General features: G+C 59.5%; 2 protein-coding genes across 2 annotated transcripts; one reads left to right on the top strand and one right to left on the bottom strand.

The window, feature by feature from the left end:
* Nucleotides 1-843: 843 nt before the first annotated feature.
* On the bottom strand, nucleotides 844-15,636 carry NDOR1 (NADPH dependent diflavin oxidoreductase 1). The gene is made up of 15 exons (XM_086625035.1): nucleotides 15,518-15,636; nucleotides 14,566-14,700; nucleotides 14,037-14,114; nucleotides 13,510-13,607; nucleotides 12,590-12,688; nucleotides 11,804-11,905; nucleotides 11,074-11,280; nucleotides 10,607-10,728; nucleotides 9,943-10,163; nucleotides 9,493-9,600; nucleotides 8,649-8,763; nucleotides 7,524-7,670; nucleotides 6,758-6,876; nucleotides 4,045-4,139; nucleotides 844-1,044 (listed from the first exon to the last, which is right to left on the bottom strand). The coding sequence occupies exons 2-15, from the start codon at nucleotides 14,698-14,700 to the stop codon at nucleotides 900-902; spliced, it is 1,791 nt and encodes a 596-aa protein (XP_086481161.1). The 5' UTR covers nucleotides 15,518-15,636; the 3' UTR covers nucleotides 844-899.
* Nucleotides 15,637-15,947: 311 nt separating this feature from the next.
* TMEM203 (transmembrane protein 203) lies at nucleotides 15,948-16,749 on the top strand. Its single transcript, XM_086625283.1, has one exon. The coding sequence runs from the start codon at nucleotides 15,997-15,999 to the stop codon at nucleotides 16,405-16,407; it is 411 nt and encodes a 136-aa protein (XP_086481409.1). The 5' UTR covers nucleotides 15,948-15,996; the 3' UTR covers nucleotides 16,408-16,749.
* Nucleotides 16,750-17,311: the final 562 nt, after the last annotated feature.

Raw genomic sequence — 17,311 nt, 5'->3', positions numbered from 1 at the left:
GCTGATTCATGCCCTGGGCCCTAATTACTATTTACACAGTGGCACTGAGTTCGCTGAACTGGGGAAGGAAGGTGGTGGCACTGGCCCCACTGGGGCACCTGGCAGGTGCCAGGAGGGTGCACAGCCCCGAGGCTGCCAGGGAAACAGCTGGAGGCTGCCAGCTCACTGGTCCAGGCTGGAAGTGGCTCCCAGGATGGGATGGAGGACAGGTCAAACAGAGCAGGTGCTCAGGGAAGGGAATAACTCAATGGGAACTGGCACTCAGGGAGCTCAGACCTCAGCATCAAGCAGGCTCAAGACAAATCAGCAGCAGAGACAGAGAGATCGAGGCTTTCTCCTGTGCCCACCCCCGCTGGCCTCAGCTGCTGGAGACAGGGGGAACAGGTCTGTCGAGGCAGGCAGCCTCCTGCAGCAAGCGCTGCTGCTGCTGACTAATGCCAGGGCGGAGAGACTCCCATGCAACAGCTCACTTCCTCTAGGTCTTACCACAAACAACGGCCACTGCCAACGCCGTAGCTCTAGCAATGCCCGCGGGCACCGTTCACCCAGCACAGGGACCCCCGGAGCTGGAGCACACAGGACAGCAGCTCAGTCCCATGCAGGAGCCAGCCAGCAGCATCCTGCCACAGGGGCTCCTCACCTCCGCTCCAGCAGGGTGTGGGCATGGGGAGCCAGGCTCTACCCATGCCAAACCCATGTCCCCATGAGATGGGTTCCCCCTGCCCGCTGTGGCCCTGCTGCCATCAGGGAAGGGCCAGCTGGGTAAATCCATGCCCTCTGCCAGGCCTCTGCCCTGGCTGGGACAACCTCAGCCCAAGGATGGTGCCAGAGGTGGATCATTTTGCTGGCTCCTTTATTCAGGCAGAGTTCACGGGGAAGGGGGAGGCAGGGAGCCAGGCTTATGACCAGGTTTCAGACTGGAAGCGCTGGGACCGTTCCAGGGCTCTTAAATGCTCCTCTGCTTCAGAGGGTGACAGGCCGCCTTCCAGCTGCAACACCGACTGCAGGGCCTCGGCCACGGCCGCTGGCATCTGCTTGGCATTCCTGGAAGAGAGAGTAGGCGGCGTGATGAAGGGCAAGCAGGAAAACCAGGGGCATATCTGCAGCCCCAGTGTTCTGGCAAGGCAGCCCATCAGCAGGACAGCAGTCCCTGCGGCCGAACCCACCGCCCCGGCACGGTGCCGCTGCACCGGGGCACTGGGAACCCGCCTCACCCAGCAACACAGGCTGCCTGGCACTGAATAAATGACAGGCTTCGAGAGGCAGCTCATACCACTCCCTAGAGAGCAGCGCCGTCACCCACACAGGGCTTTTCAGCGCTGGCATTTGCAGGCAAAGACGTGGCCACGGTACCCAGTCCCCAGGGACGGAGCATCGCGGCTCGGTAGCTTAACTCCGGCCCAGTACTGCTCCATTTCCCATCACCCTCATTACAGGGACATGGGGAATATGCACAAGTCGTAATGTGTCAGCAGGAGGGCAGGAAACTGTCCTTTCATCTCCGGGGAAAGGAAAACATGCCTGATCCTGAGCTGGGCAGGACGACTGCTGCGAAGGAGCAGCCGCTTCCGTCCATCCGCCGCCTCCCTTCGAGAAATCCGAAATGACTGTTTGGGTGGCGACGTTGGTAACCCAAAGCCAGTTCGAACCTCCAAATAAGAAACAGGGAAGAAAACACAAGCTCCCACGTAGAAAATACCCAAATAGGATTCAACACTTCCGAGCACAATTAGTTCTTATGGGAAATAAGAAATTCAGACTTTTTCCTGGAGATAATTTCATTTGATGAACTGACTTGCGACAAAAAAAAAACATCTAATAAAAAATTTCCCAGGCTGCTCCAATTGGCACGAGCATCTGGCAACGTCCTTGCTGTTTCCCAAGAACAAGGCAGAATTCTGACTTGTGTTTGAAGCTGATTAACTTCCCAAAATACACAGAAAGGAGGTCTTCTTTTTTTGGAAGAGTCGTATTGTTTCTGAGTCAGGCACTGATATGCAAGGGGAAGACAACGTAGCTGGGCTTGTGATGGAAAACATGTCAAATATCTATTTTTTGCAGAAAGAGAGAGACGTTTTCAACCTTTTTGCCCCTGGGTGAGATAAACCAGGCACAATCACGGAAAAGGTCCAGTCCCAGCTCCCTAAACCCTGCCCCAGCCAGCAAAGGCCCACCATGGCAGACACACCGTGCTGCACAGCCCAGGGCCACTGCTCAGGGACACAGAGCCCAACAATCACTTTTCCCATCTTTCTCCCAGTGTGGCTGAAACTGTGAATACTGTTTTTAGGGGGGAAAAAAAGGCCATTTTCAGGCTAGCCCACCTGCACCTTCCTGTTTGGCACCCCCCTGGCAGCTGACAGCAGATGGCTGCAGGCCAAGGAGGAGCGCTGTCACCCTGGAGTCCTTACTCACAGTGTTCACGCGACGGGTGGGGAAGTGCCCACGGCAAACAGGACAGTCACCGCTCGTGCCAGGAGGATGAAGCTCTCAGATCCCACCTGCCTGATCGGGACTGAGGGTCAGCCCATGCCAGCGACAAAGACATGGGTCTCAGAGCAACCCCGATGTCCAAAACAGCATCCTCATGGCCACTCAAAAATCCTGCAACGGGGGGAGCCATGCAAGCTGTGCTCTTTCCAAGACATTGAGGAAGAGGAATCTTTTTTGGCAGCCCCCAGGGTGTCTCCTATCAGCACCAGAAAGTAGCAAAGAGGATGGAAGAGGGAGAGGACAAAGCCATCGGGACACCGCAGATGGGCACCCAACAGTTTTGGCATTTGGGCTGTGGATGGAGGCACAACCCCAAGTCCTAAGTGCAACTTAACAGAGGAAAGAAAACCCGAACCCCAGATCTGTGGGGAGGAATCACCAGTTTGGGGTAAGGGCCCCAGGAAGCCCCACATTGAAGCGAGGCATGCCAGACCAGGCAGCAGCGCAAGCAAGCGAGGGGTGGTGGGCGGCCTGGCCTCCGCTTCCTGGGCAGTAAACAAAAATCTCCTTCTCCCAGGAATGCAGCGAGGCCAGTCTCGCCCTGCCAGGCACCCGGGAAGTTCCTTGTCTCAGGCACGACAAGGCAGGAAAGAACCTCCTGCAATTGCTGCTCGTGTCGACAGCAAGACACAGGTTTGCACAGCGCTTTCCAGGTCACGGGGTGCACGCCGAACACCATCGCCAGCCTCCTCGTCAGCTCGAGGAGCCCAAAGCGTTTCACAACACTCACCCTGGGCAGTGGGTGAGCAGCCTCCTCCCTGCCACACGGGCAGCGACCAGGGCAGGCAGGTTAAGAGCTTTGTGCAAGAAAAGAGCCACAGAGTTAGGAACGGAGCTGCAGGTGCTCTGCTTCCAAAGGCCAGACCCCACTTTTTGGCCAGCAGTTCCAGGTTTCCAACCAGTCCAAGGCAACCACCTGCTGAACGACTGTGCTGTCAAAGGAGGCAGGCTGCGGCGCAACGCGGCTCGTCCATACCCCAGGAAGGCAGTTTCAGGTGCAAAGAGCCAGTCAGGACGTGCTGAGGGTCTCAAAAGCTATTGCTCATGAGCCCCAGCACTGGTGGAGCTCTGGTATATTGTCCTTCAAAAGCCTTCTGCCCAGCTGAGTGGCCGCAGGAACCACACAATCCTTTTCCTCCAGTCTCACCAAGCCCCACTGGAGGGGCCTGGGGGCTCTCCTGTGTATGGATTTGCCGTGGGTCAGAGGCCAGGCAGCCCGCTGGCAGTGACGCTGGGCAGGGGTGCTGCAGTTGGAGGGATGGGCACGCAGCGTCGGCTGGAGCAGCTTTACTGCAATTCCAGCTCTGCCCCTCCTAACGGGAGCACACGGCAGGTGAGAAATGGCCCTCTCAGCCCAGGGCTTGCAGAGCAGGCACATGGAGGGGAGGAAGGAGCTGGTCCCTCTGCAGCAGTCACTGCAGCCCCTAGAGACCTGCTGGCGTGCAGGGTGTGCTCGCTCCAGAGGCTGAGCCGAGGGAATGCCTCCAGGGAGGTGGAAAAGCAGCGACGTGCAGCCCCGCTCCCCAGTCCCTGCGCGGAGACCTCACTCACCCAGCCAGGTAGACATGAGCGCTCCTGCTGCTCAGCAGCTCCCACACCAGCCTGTGGTTCTCCTGGATGCGGTGCTGAACATAAACCTTCTCCTCCTGCAGGGAAACACAGTGCTGAGCCCACCAGCCCTAGCAGCAGCCCCAGCCCCAGCTCCAGGACGCCTGCCCAGTCCCTGGGAACTGTTCTCAGGGACTGTTTACAAGAGCTCAGAGCAACACAGCCCCTCAGAGAAGGATTTACTGGGAGAAGCAGCTGGATCAGCTCCCACACAGGGAAGGGAATCTCCACGTTTCATGTCAGTGCACTGGGATGGGTTGGTGGGAGATGGGTGCAGCACAAGGAGCTTCTGTGGGGAACATGCCCCAAGTAGCCTCCCTAAATCCTTTGGCTGCCTGCTCCAGCTCTGGTGAACAGCCAGGGCTTTGAGCTGGGGAGTCCCTGCAAGGGCTCCCCTCCTGCCCTCTCCTCTCCCAGCATGGGCAGAGGCGGCTCGGTGGCCCCTCTGTCTCAGGGCTGCTGCAGGGCAGAGACCCTTCCCCACACCCCTGGCTGCCCATCCCAGCCCTGTCACCTGCTGGAGGTCTGAAACAGGGCAGGAAGCTTGGAGAGACAGCCTGGGTCCCACTCCCTGCCCCTCCACTCTGCTTAGAGACTGGATACAACCGGCTTTGGGCACAGTACAGCCCAACCAAGGAGAGTTCCCAAAGGGTTAACCCACAAGACTTCACACATCCAAGCAACTGCCTACGGCCCTGGCTTCTGCCCAAGTGGAACACCATTGCCAACGTGCCTGAATTCACCACCGGCTCCTCCGTGACAAAGGTGACACTGTGATGGAGGCCAGGCCCTCTGCCGCGTGCCCCGCCACGCCGGGCTCCGCGCAGTGCTGAGCGGAGCTGTGGGCGCAGCCTCCTCCCTCCCATCCAGCCCAAAGGCAACAGGGCTCTTGCTGCGGCTCGGGCTCCCCGCGCGCTGCAGCTTGGAGGTGTGTGTGGCAACAACGCCAAGCAGCAACCAGCCCCAGTTGTCACAAGAGCTGGTCACCAGGTCAGCAGGTCCCACGCAGCTCCACTGGTTGCATTGCACTGGAGAGTCAGGTCACCCCCAGCACAGCTCCGCTGCTCCGACCCGGCCTCCGGCGACGCAGGAGGTAAGCAAGCCCGTCGCAAGCACCGACACGGGCAGCCGGTAGCTCGGCTTCAGCATCGTTAACACTAATCAGCTAAGTGCTGACAGAGGCTCTGCTGATGAGGCTGGGGCTCCAAGCGGGTCATCTAAGGACCTGCAGCTACCTAGAAACCAGAGGACCCCAGTGACAAACTGGGGTCACGACGTCTCAGCTAAACCCCAGGGCATCCTGCTGAGAATTAGCAACAGCCGCATTAGGCTGGGATCAATCAGGCTGCACCAGGGGGCAGACGTGACCGCGACAGAAGGTCACTGCGAAGGGGACCTTATGGAGAGAAGAGGGAAATCCTGCTGAGCCATGAAGCATCCCAGGTCCTGCCAAGCTCTTTGAGAACAAACTTTTTGACAAGTTAATGGCTGTGGCATCTCCTTGAGCCACAGGTACAATGGCCCAATGTGGCACATCTTACCTGGCTCACTTGCCTCTCCGTGTGGCATGGCAAGGACTCGGTGGCAGAAGACCCTCCTGACAAACTGCTTTGGCCCACGGAGCAGGCAAAGCAGGGAGGCTGGGAAGCACACTCCGATGCGAGTCCCACCCCTCCAGAGCCTGCAAGGGCAGGAGGAGGCTCTGGGCCCGCTCTCCAGATTTGGGGAGCAGGAGATTCCCCCTTCACTGTGTGAGCCACCAGAAAAAAGGCAGACTGGTCATCCAACAAACCTCTGCAGTGCTGCTCCTGTTCATCAAAGACTTGGAAAGCCTTCACAGCGGCATTCAACTCACGCCTTACAAGTGACTGGATAAAAGAAGCTGGCTCCACGTCAACGCATGCACACAGCCAGGAGAAAAGGACTGCTGCAGCTGAGCAACCTAGAAATACCCATTCTCACTGCCCCTTTTCATCAGATCTCTCTGTTTCAAAGGCAGGCTGAGCTTTCCGTGCCATCAAGGCAGAGGGCACGGCAGTGAAACAGCGTCCCAGCTCACAGAGCCTCTGCGGTCCCGTCGAAAGCCCTGCAGCGCAGAGAGGGGCAGAGAGCTGCCCACCAAAGACACTGCGTGGGAAACAAGGGAACGAAGTGAGGGGCTGAGTCGTGGGGGTGCTCGTACCTCCGGACAGCCTTCTCCTGCACAGCTGAGGCTTGGGGGGAGCTGGCACGGAGGCCAAGCTCCTCAGCTTCAACCAGCAATCAGAGGGACACGGTGGGGAGTGGGGCACTCAACCAAGAAAGGTTATTGCCTGGTGACCCCTCTGAGAGGCTTGGGAGCCTTTTATCGTTCACGTGGTCCAGCCAAATAAGGCTGGCCAACACCTTATCTGCTGTGGCACTTGCTGGCCCCGTCCCAGCAATCTTTCTAGCTCAACTCAGCCAGACATGTCCCAGCTGGGCAGTGGCACTGCGGTGCTGGTGGGGATCCTAGCCAGCACCAGAGTGGTGTGGGGGAATGAGGTGACCACTGGTGCCACCCCACCAGGTCCTTCGCAGGCCACTCCAGCAGGTACAGGGGCCAGAAACACTGGCAGAGTCCCATCAGTGCTGCCTGACACGCTTCTGTATCCACCCTCCTCCTCTGGGAACTAACCTGGTCCCTTGAGAAGGCCGTGAAGAGTGTCAGGAAGCCCTTTGTCACCAGCTCTTCCCACTCTGCCTGGCAGTAGAAGTCCTTGGATTTCTGGCGGCAGCCAAAGAACAAGCAGTTCCCTGCAGAGACAAGACCACAAGACCTGTGCTGGGTGGGCCGAACGCCCTGCGAGTGCTGGGGACTGTTGGTGCCTGGAGTTGTGACAGAGGCCCAGGGCTCTCACCTCTCTGGTGGACCTGGCTGACAGCCCTGATCTGGAAGAGCCAGGAACCATGTGAGCATGAAGTCAAGTGACCTGTGGCAACTGGAGGCCCCTGTGTGCTAGAAAAGCAGGAGGTGGGGGGCAGGTAGGGCAAGAAGAGCCCCCCAGGGCTGCCTGTTCCACCAGCCTCAGCTTCCTGCTGAGACCCACGATTGAGGCAGGGGAATCTTGAAGGGACAAGGGCGGAGGCATAACACCTTGTGCAGCAGAAGATGAGCTCAGTAACCCATCTCCACTCACAGCAAGGCAAGAAAGAGCCTCTGCAGAGCCCTACCCCAACCCAAGGAGCAGCCTTGCAGCACAGCCTGTGAATAACCACACAGGCTGCACACATCAGGCTCTGGTCCTCACCTGCCCCGGAGCCCAGCGTGCTCCCACTCAAACACAGCAAAGCCTGGGCATGTCCAAAACCTCAGGAGCTCTCAGTCCCTCCCTCCCGTGTGCTGAACACAGACCTGTCTGTAGCAAGGGGCATCCTGAGTCCCTCCCAGGACCATCCCTCACCTCTCCGTCCTTGTGCCACCCGCTCCTGTATCGCTGCTCGAAAAGGTGCCACTCCTGTGCCAGGGCCAATCATGATCACAGGGGTGTCAGGGTCATCTGGGAACTTCATTCCTCCTTTCTTCACCCAAAGAGGCACCCGAACATCACCTGCAAAATAAACAGGCTGACTAGCATCGCCCCACCACCGCTGCACCTGTGACACTCCGCGGACGGTCAGCTGGGCATCCAGCTCTTCCAGGATGCTCCAAAGATACAGACAGCACCTGGCTTACCACCATTCCGGCACCAAGGCAGCCCTGGTGCCACAAGCACACTATGTGTGTTTGAAAAGCGCTTCAGCTGTCCTCAGCACGGTCTCTGAAAGCACTTGAGTGAACCCCAGAGCAGGCAAGAGCCCCACAGCACACGGTCTGCGGGACAGCCTTCTCCTCACACAGCTGGTGCCAGGGAAGACAGGGGTGGAGGCGAGCAGAGATCTCAACCTGGCTGTTGAGTAAGGGAAGCCCAAACTTGCCTCCTCTGGAAGCCAGAGGAGGGCTGAAGATCCCCATCTAGGTACTCAGAGAAGACTCAATCTTGCCCTGCAGTCATACAGAGCAATTCTCTATCATCTTGAAGCAGGGAGACCCGGTGAGCTTGGGGGTTTTGTAGTTATAGCAGATCAGCAGCACACACAGGCTTCACAGGACAGCATGGATGTGCTCAAAGGAAGGACCACCCTTCCCAGAGCTAGTGCTATGAGGCTGGATGTGTCCAGCAGTCAGAGCGCTAGCAGCTCCAGGACACCAGGAGCTGCCCACTGTGGGACAGCACAGCATGCTGGTACTGGGAGCAAGATGGCCAAGCAGCTGGGAGAAAACCAGGAGCTTAAGGTACTCAGGGTGAGCTGGAGGACCACACCATGCTCTGAAGACGATGGGAGCAGCGAGAAAGGATGGCTACCGTAAGTTCAGCCTGTCCTGCCAAGCCAGTGTGCTCCAGCTCCCCATGGTGGTGGTGCTCTACCCAGGATCCAAGCAGCTCCAGCACGTGGCCAGCACACACACAGCTCCACCACGGTCCCATGGGATCAGCACGGTGTGCTGTGGCAAGCATACAGGGTTCTCACAGAGTCCAAGCAATTACCTTGTTCTGGGTTGAGAGAAGCCAACCAGGTAGAGCAGAGACCACGGCGGGGTTTGCTGAGCCGCGTCTTGTACCGCACTACTGCCATGAGGATCTGGATCCGGTCAGGGTGGGCCTGTGTCCAGACAGGAGCCATGAGAAATGAGAAGACACCCAGTGCAGCTCTGCAGGAAGAGCCCAATGCCTCCTTCAGGGACAAAGCCTGGCCCAGCTCCTGCCAGGGTGTCTGCAACATCTGTTCTATCCTGAAACAGCCACTCGGACACAGAATGGAGCGCACTGTTGCTCAAAACCTTTCCAAAGGGGAAGGGGGTTTTCCCAGAGAAGCATAGCTGTGGGAATGCTCTGCACAGCTGGCAACAGCCACAGAGACTGTCCAATCCCTCAAGCCTCCACGCAGGAAACATGCCACCCGTGCACGGACTGACATCTGCCAAGCCACCCGGGCCAGGTCCCACTGCCACCTCCTGGCAGCAGCAGGAAGCAGCACTCCCCGTTCCCACGGCCACACGGCCCAGGGATGCTCCCAGCCCCCGTGGCATCGCACCCCGTGACGAGGACACCAGACCTCTGCAGTGCACTGGGCCAGCCCCAGCACTTGCAGGGCAGCAGGAAGGCAAGCGCCCTAATTCGGAGGCTGGCACAGCCCCGGTGTTAACACCTGGCACATCGTCCCGCCTCATGCTCACCGCAGAGCAGGGGTTCGGGTGGGCTATGGGTGCTCAGAGGGCCTGGGAGCACAGCCTGAACACGCGGTGCACACACAGCGCCAGTGCCCAGCCCCGGCCCTGCCAGACCTTCAGCTCAGAGCTGGACACGAGGCTGAAAGGGGCTGAGCTCTTACCAGCATGGAGGAGGCGATGGAGAAGGCGCGGGGTCTGATGCGAGGGATGAGGTCCAGCAGGTATTCGGGCGGAATGGCACACGTGGTGTGAGGGAAATCCCAGAGGGCCTGCAAAGGGAAGGTGAGACCTGGTGCACCCTCAAAGGCGTCCTGCCTGGGCAGCACAGGCTGCCCCACATTGCTGTGCCACGCTGCCCTTGACCAAAGGCACCAACTGCCCCATCCCACTGCCCCCCCCTCACCCCCAGGATGCAGCACAGGGCCCACCACTGAGCACAGAAGGATCTGGGGCAGCTCTTAACCACCAGCAGAAATCCAAGGACACTTCAGAAAGTGGGTGAAGTAGATTAAAATCCCCAGCCAAGAAATCATGGCTCATCATCTGCCTGGGTGCTTCATGCTGTGGCACAGCCTTCGCAGAGCGGGTCTGCCATGCCTCCTCGGCCCTACCTCGAGCGTGGTCCTGCGGGGCCGGTTGCAGTAGCTGTACAGCTCTTCCTGGCCCTGCGCAGAGCTGAACTCCTGCAGCTTCTCCCGCTCCAGCTCGTTCGTAGAGAAGTAGGACAAGAGCTCAAAGAAGGAGCGTCGCGGCACGCAGGAGATGTCCAGGTAGTGGGTGACCAGGTGCCGGATGGTGCAAGGCTGCGGCAACAGGGCAGGGAGGGACGTACCTGCAAGACAAGGCAGCGGGGAAAGCTCAGTGCCAGCAGCGGGCAGGACACCCGAGCAACGCCTGCCTGCCATCCCCGCAGCTCTGGCGCTCCCAGGATGGGGCAGCAGTGTGAGCAACACGACTGGGGTTTTGGGCTGGAGAGACTGCAGGATCCTTCACACTCTGGGCTGGCAGCTGCAAAGACACAAGGCATGGGGGCAGCCTGGACACTGCTGGGTTCCTCCCACTGGCACTGGCCCTAATGTGGGATCCACACACACAGAGTGCTGGGGAGGAAGAAGAGTCCCCCTGCTGTGAGACAGGCTGAGGTCGTGTATCCGTCAGCCACTCCTAACTCCCACATCCAAAGCAAAGGAACAGCAGAGCTCCAGGCTAGGCCAGAGCTCAGGGGGCTGCCCTGTCCCCAGCAGCGGGGGAAAGGGGCAGCAGGGCAGGACCTACCGGGCTCTGTGGGCTTCAGCACAAAGCGTCTGTCTGGATCCAGGCGCAGGAGCTGGCAGAACTGCTGCACGTCCTCGGGGCAGTTCTGGGGCTGGATCATCACCACATCCCCCGCACTGAACCTGCGGATGCGGCGGGACCTGCTGAGCACAGCCACGAGGCCGGTCCGCAGGCACAGCACCGCGAGCCCGACCAGCGCCCGCACCACCAGGCCACAACTCAGCCCAACTTCCAGCACCACTAACGTTGGGCTCTAACCAGACAAGGCAAAGGGAGCTGGTCCACGGGCAGGACCCACACTGCCAGACACCCCTGACTTTGTCATGGAGAGGGACAGCACAGCAGGGACCACGTCCACGAGGCTGCAGCCTCAGATATTACTGAAGAAGAGGAGTGAAAGAGGAAGGCAGGCTGCAGGAAACCCTATCCCGCATAGCAAAGCTTCGGGGAGGCAGGAAAATGCTCACGTGATCCCTGAGCCCGTGACATCGAACTCGATGAGCCGGACATCCTGGAAATGGGATTCTGCCGTGACTCGTTGATTGGACACCATCCGGGCAGCGAAGGGATGCAGCTCGGAGGGAACAGCCCTGGGTGCTGTTGGCTGGAGCAGGCCACCATCGGGGAGCGGGGAGTCCTCAGCCAGGTAGTGCAGGGTGTATTTTGGGGGCAGGCTGTGGGGAGGAGAGCAATGCAGTGCGGTTACCTCCATGTCACAGCTCCTCTGCTGCCGCAGCGTGAGAGGCTGGAGGCAGGAAGAAGCCTGAAGTCTCCCACTGTATCCACCACCCATCATTCCTGTCCCCTGGAGCTGGCCTGTGGTAAAGGAACGCAACAAAGACTGCCAGGAGAAGGAGATCCCAAAGGCTCCAGAGCAGGAGAGCAAGGCTGGCAGGCACACACACTCAGCAGGTCTGCCAAGGGCAGAGACACACCAGGAGAGCAAGATGGGCAGAACCCTGCCAGGGCAGCTGACAAAGACACTCAGGGGACAAGGGGACACTCCATCCAGAGAGAGATGGGCCACCAGTGGCCAAAGTCCAAGGGATACTTGGGACACCAGAAGCTGAGAGGGGAGGCTTCCTGGTCAAAGCAGGGGTTACTTCTCCACCCTCGGGAACAGCCAAGGAAACACAGTATTTCACACCAGCCAGCTCCAGCCAGCTCCAGCAGTCCCCATCTACCCTCTGCACTCACCGTACATCTGGACTGATGATCTCAACGCCAGGAGCAAGAGGATACAAAGCAAGGATCTTGTCCCATAAGGCCAGGAGCCATGGATCAACCACTGCATCTGGCCTGCAAGGGGGAAGATTCGGACTGCAGCAAAGCTGTGACTCCCCCATCAGCCGTCCAGGGTCAAGCGCTGCTACTCGTGCACCCGGACAACACTGAGCCACTCCTGGAAAACCACTTCAGCTCCCATTCCACGGCACAGGCAGCTGCTCCACGCCATTCCCTTCCAGCTTCAGGTAGGGAAACATGTCTCAGCCACTCTAAGCACTCATCTGCTTTCCCAGGGCGCAACCACTGACATCTGAACAGAACCACCAAACCCCGTGCGCAGCCGGAGGCAGCCACGGACCCCCTGAGCCACACAGAGCCTCTGCCCCGTGCGAGAACAGCAGCACGGCTCAGGCTGCTGTAGCGCCTGCAGGTCAGTGGCTGTGTGACACAGCCGTCCCCTGGTCTTAACAGGACTGGGGCAGAGCCAGGAGACGTTGGCACATGCTGGGAGTCATGGGACACCCCAGAGAAGCAAATGACCAGGTCCTGGCATAGAAGAGTTATGAGCAGAGATCAGCACATTCGCAGAGAGCAGCAGGAGGCTGCTGGGGCACAGGAGCAGACCCCAGGTGGGAGCAGCACGCTGCTGTCCCCGAGGCTGGGGTAAAGCATACACGGCCCTCACATCAGCCCGAGGACGAAACTGCAGTGCACCCCAGGGCTCCCCCTCCTACCACCCCTCCACTGGGCTCTTACCCCAAGTCATGTTGGTCATCTCCCAACGCCACCGGCAGCAGAGGGTTGCCCCCAAGCTGCAGCACTCGTTTGTGCAGCTTCTTCGCAACAAAATTAAACCTGAGGAAAGAAAAACCGCAGCTGTAGAGGTCAGGGCTCCCCCAGCAGGACAGCAGGCAGTGGGTACATGAGCCAGCACACGCTGCCAGGGCTACGCTGGAGCAGCACAGAGGAAGGTCCGGCCAGAGCCAGCACACCCTGCCTGGCCCCATGCCCTGCCAGCCCACGCCTCCATCCCAGGGCAGCTTGGAGAAGCAGCTGGCTGCCACTTGCTGGGCCACACAGGCTCTGTCCAGCCTTCCAGAAGGTCTTGAGGAGCTCCAGCTTCACTTCAGGGCAGCGTGTACCCCACATAGAGAAATATTTCCTTCCCTCTAACCCCTCACTGCTCAACAGAGCTCAGGCACACTCCCACACCTCCCACTATAGCTCTTTCAAGCACAAAGTAACGATCTTTTGGGAGAGAACTGGGACCAACGGGGCTGGCTGCCACCTAAAACTCTATGTTTCATGTCTCCTCTTGGCTTGGTCCACTGAAATTGCTGTGGCACAGGCTTTCCTGCAATTCAGACAGAGAACTGCACGGCTGTAATAACTGACTGAAAAATGATGTCTGATACACTGCAGTAAAGCATCTGCTTGAAGAGGCTGGGAGGAAAGAAATGGGCAGAAACTCAGTTCCTGGGGGTTAGGAGGGACACGGGCTGGTAGGGCAAGGATTTTTAAGGCTGGTGGGAATTACATTTTGTCTGAGCTGCTGCTCTAGAGTCAGGCTCTATCTTTCCTTGCCCCTGCATTCTCCAGCCACTCTGGTCTCGCCTGCAGCCAGAGCTGCAAGGAGGAGCTGTCACGGGCCGGCAAGGAGCCACAGAGCTGCTTACTTGGGATAGGAGGAGTCACCAAGGCCCAGCACGGCGTAGTCCAACTGGCAGAGGGAACCAGGTGGCAGGTTCTTCCGGAACAGAAATCGCCAGAACATCTAAGAAGGACACAGCCGAGGAGTCATGCTGCTGCCAAGCAAGCCTTCCCTGCCTGCCTGCCCCTAGCTCCCTGCTTGCCCACCCATAAGGTCCCTCCTGCCCTCCTCTGAGTCCCACCAGAGTGGGGAGCATGGCCTTCTGCAAAAGTGACCCCCGAAAGTAGCTACCACTGGCACCTGCCAGGCCAACGATGCTCTGTGAGCCCTCCACAAACCCACAGCTCTTGCCATGGCAGGGCCCCACTCCACTGTTAAGCTGCTGAAACCTCCCCAGCTCTCTGCCCATGTCCCGTCAGTAACACAAGACATGACTGGTGCTGCTCCAAAGCTCCCCACTCCAAAAATAACCACTGCTCAAGCTGCTTCAAGAGAGAAATCCAGCCAGTGGACCAGGAATATAAAAGCAACACGGACAGGAGCACATCCTACCTTCATGTTGTCAGGCGGGTCACCCTGGCCGGTGGTTGCACACACGAATACCACCAACAGCTCATTGATGAGGTTGGCCTGTGGGCACAGACAGGGAGAGGAGCATCCAGGTCAGCAGCCTACAACGCGTGTCCTGGCTGTCCCGACATGGCTGCTCACATCACATCGAGTTCATGGACAGACCACACTCAGAATAAAACCCACAGCCTCGCGTGGCACGACCTCCTCTGCAGGCAAGGCAGCAGCATCTGCTACCCACAGGCTGCCTGCAGCATCGGCTCCTTCGCACGCCCCACCGTGCAGGGTACAGCTGAGCATGTCATCTAACACAAACTCTATCCCAAGAGTCATTGCTCAGTTTTCACACGTTTTCAGCTGAGTTAAGCACAAGCTGTCCTCAGGAAGGGCACAGAACCAAGGTCTGATGAAATATAGCAAGGGTGGAGGACACCCGAGCCTGAGAAATGGGGTTGGTGGAGATGGAGCAAGACCAGAATTGCCTGGAGCGCCCCTCCGCGTCACCACTCACCACGTCGTAGCTGTCCAGTGCCTCCACTCTGCACTGGAAGTGCCGTCGCTTGGCTTCTCTGCCAATTCTCTCGGCCATGTCTTGAGCCGTCCCGGTTTGGCTGCCAAAAAGAACAAGGAGTTTCCGTTCCGCCATCTGCAAGAGACAAAACCGGAGAAATCAGCAGGAGGTGAGAGGAGACGAGGGGAGGCAGAGCAAGACCTGCTCTGGGCTGGGTGCCACACCGACACCCACCCAGCTCCAAAGGAGTGCTGGTGGCTGCAGGCTCCGGTGGGGTGTGTGAGGTTATTAACACTGCAAACAGCAGGCGCAGGGTGGTCGAATAGTTCGGAGAGAGCGGCGGGATCCAGGGCTCCTGGGCTCTCGTTCCACCCTCAGGCAGCACTGAGGGAGTGCCACTGCCTCCGCTGCAGCATCCCCATCCCCGGGAGCAGCAGTGACACTGCCACACTCCTTGTGCCCACTGCCAGGGCACAGGGATGGGGCTGGTGCGGGAGTCTGAAATCCAGGGACAGCCGTCCATGTTCGGGCTCGTTTTAACTATCCTCATCACCGCAGGGCCAGGCACCCCCGGGATCAGTGCACCCCGGGATCAGCGCACCCCGGGATCAGCACACCCCTGGGATCAGGGCACCCCCGGGATCTGCACACCCCGGGATCAGCGCACCCCGGGATCAGCACACCCCGGGATCAGGGCACCCCGGGATCAGCACACCCCTGGGATCAGCGCATCCCAGGATCAGCGCACCCCGGGATCAGCGCACCCCTGGGATCGGCACTTCCCCACTCCTGGGTTTAACACATCCGCCCTGCGGAGGAAAAGCCTGGCAGATGCGACCGGGAACGCAGCCCGAGCTGCGAACGGCCGCAGTGCCCGCAGGCAGCGCGTGCCGCTCCCACGACTCCGAAGTGACCCGGAAGAGCCGCCCAAGCCGCACGGAGGGCACGTTACCGGGCTGCTGACGGGCTCGCTCCTGCAGCGGCTGCAGCATCGAGGGATCTGCCCTTTCCCTGCGGACAGAGGGGGATGTTTTTCCCAGCGGGAGCACTGCGGGCGCCGGTCCGTGGGAAACGCCGCGCTTCCCTCACAGCCGCTTCCGCCGCGTCACCAGCCGGCGCCACCTCCCTGCGGACGCCATCGAGCCGCGCCACCCTCGGCAGGGCCGCGGCTGGAGGCTCCGGGGCTGAGGTGGCGCCGGGGCTGAAGTAGCGCCGTTCCCGCCCGAAACAGCTCCGGTGACCGCGGCTGGAGGCTCCGGGCGCTGAGGTAGCGCCGTTCCCGCCCCCCGCAGCTCCGGTGACCGCGGCTGGAGGCTCCGGGACTGAGGTAGCGCCGTTCCCGCCCCCCGCAGCTCCGGTGACCGCAGCTACAGGCTCCGGGCGCTGAGGCGGCGCCGTTCCCGCCCCCCGCGCTCCCATGCCCGCGGGACGATGCTGTTCTCCCTGCGGGAGCTGGTGCAGTGGTTGGGCTTCGCCACCTTCGAGATCTTCCTGCACGGCCTGGCGCTGCTGGCCTTCTCGGTGCTGCTCGTGCTGAAGGTGGACGGCCAGGCGCCGGCGCTTTCCTGGTGGCTCGTCTTCGTGCCTTTCTTCGCCGCCGACGGTCTCAGCACTTATTTCACCACCATCGTCTCGGTGCGGCTTTTCCAGGACGGTGAGAAGCGCCTGGCCGTGCTGCGGCTCTTCTGGATCCTCACCATCCTCAGCCTCAAGTTCGTCTTCGAGATGCTGCTGTGCCAGAAGCTGGTGGAGCACACCCGGGAGCTCTGGTACGGGCTTATCATGTCGCCCGTCTTCATCCTCCTCCAGCTGCTCATGATCCGAGCCTGCCGGGTGAACTGAGGGCGAGGGAGCGGGCTCTGCCCTTGCCCCGGCCGGGGGTGCACCCGGCTCGTTGGGGAGCCCTGGGCTTGTGGCGATGTTCACTGGGCTTTTCCCACCTTTATTTCCGTATAAAGATGTGCCACAGAGTGGCAGGGGGCAGGTTGCACAGGGTGGGTTCTACGAGAGGAAGGGTCTGTAATTGCGCATGCTGCTGCGTTTTACGCCGTCACATTTCTTCGGAAGAGCCTTTGGAGCCGCCTCCTTATTTCAGTTCACTCAGCTCCCGATGTTAACGCATCCTGCCAGCACTGCTTGGTACGCCAGTCATTGTATTTAAAAATAAAACTGCGTGGAAGGGCTTGGTTGATTTTTAAAATTCTTTTTCCCTAGAAAGCATTTGTACTGCTTAAGACTCCTGCCTGGAGAATGGGAATGACCTGGAGGTTATTCCAGGAGGTTATTCCTGGAGGTTGCAGTAGATATCCTCGGACACGCCAGGCCGCTGCCGGCCAGAAGCGCGGCTCCGAGCGATGCGCTGGCGTCTGCAGCAAAGCTCATTTGTTTCCGCCTGTCCTCTCACTTCCCTGAGCACCCCAGGCCTTCAGTGCACCGCCAGCGTTTTATGGGACCGTGCTCTGAGCCAGAGAGAACTGATGTCTGTATTTTTGAACAAAAATGTTTTTTTTTCCCTTTGTATTTCAGATCCACTCCCTAAATATCGAGGTAGGGGTGTTGGGAGGACGAGGCACGGGGACAGGAGCGTACACAGCTGATGCAGGTTGCGAAGATGGGGTTGGGTCTTACCGAACCCCAGCTTTGGTGTGAACCACTGTCCCCAGACCCCCAGAAAGTGGGAGTAGCTCAGTATTCCTCGGGGCAGCACAGATCAATGTCACGGGGAGCTCCCAGTGCCGAAGACACC

Source organism: Tauraco erythrolophus, chromosome 22 (genome assembly GCF_009769465.1).
Source record: "Tauraco erythrolophus isolate bTauEry1 chromosome 22, bTauEry1.pri, whole genome shotgun sequence".
Taxonomy (NCBI): Eukaryota; Metazoa; Chordata; class Aves; order Musophagiformes; family Musophagidae; genus Tauraco; species Tauraco erythrolophus.
Note: the sequence above shows the minus strand (reverse complement) of the source record. Positions and strands in the feature narration are given on the sequence as shown.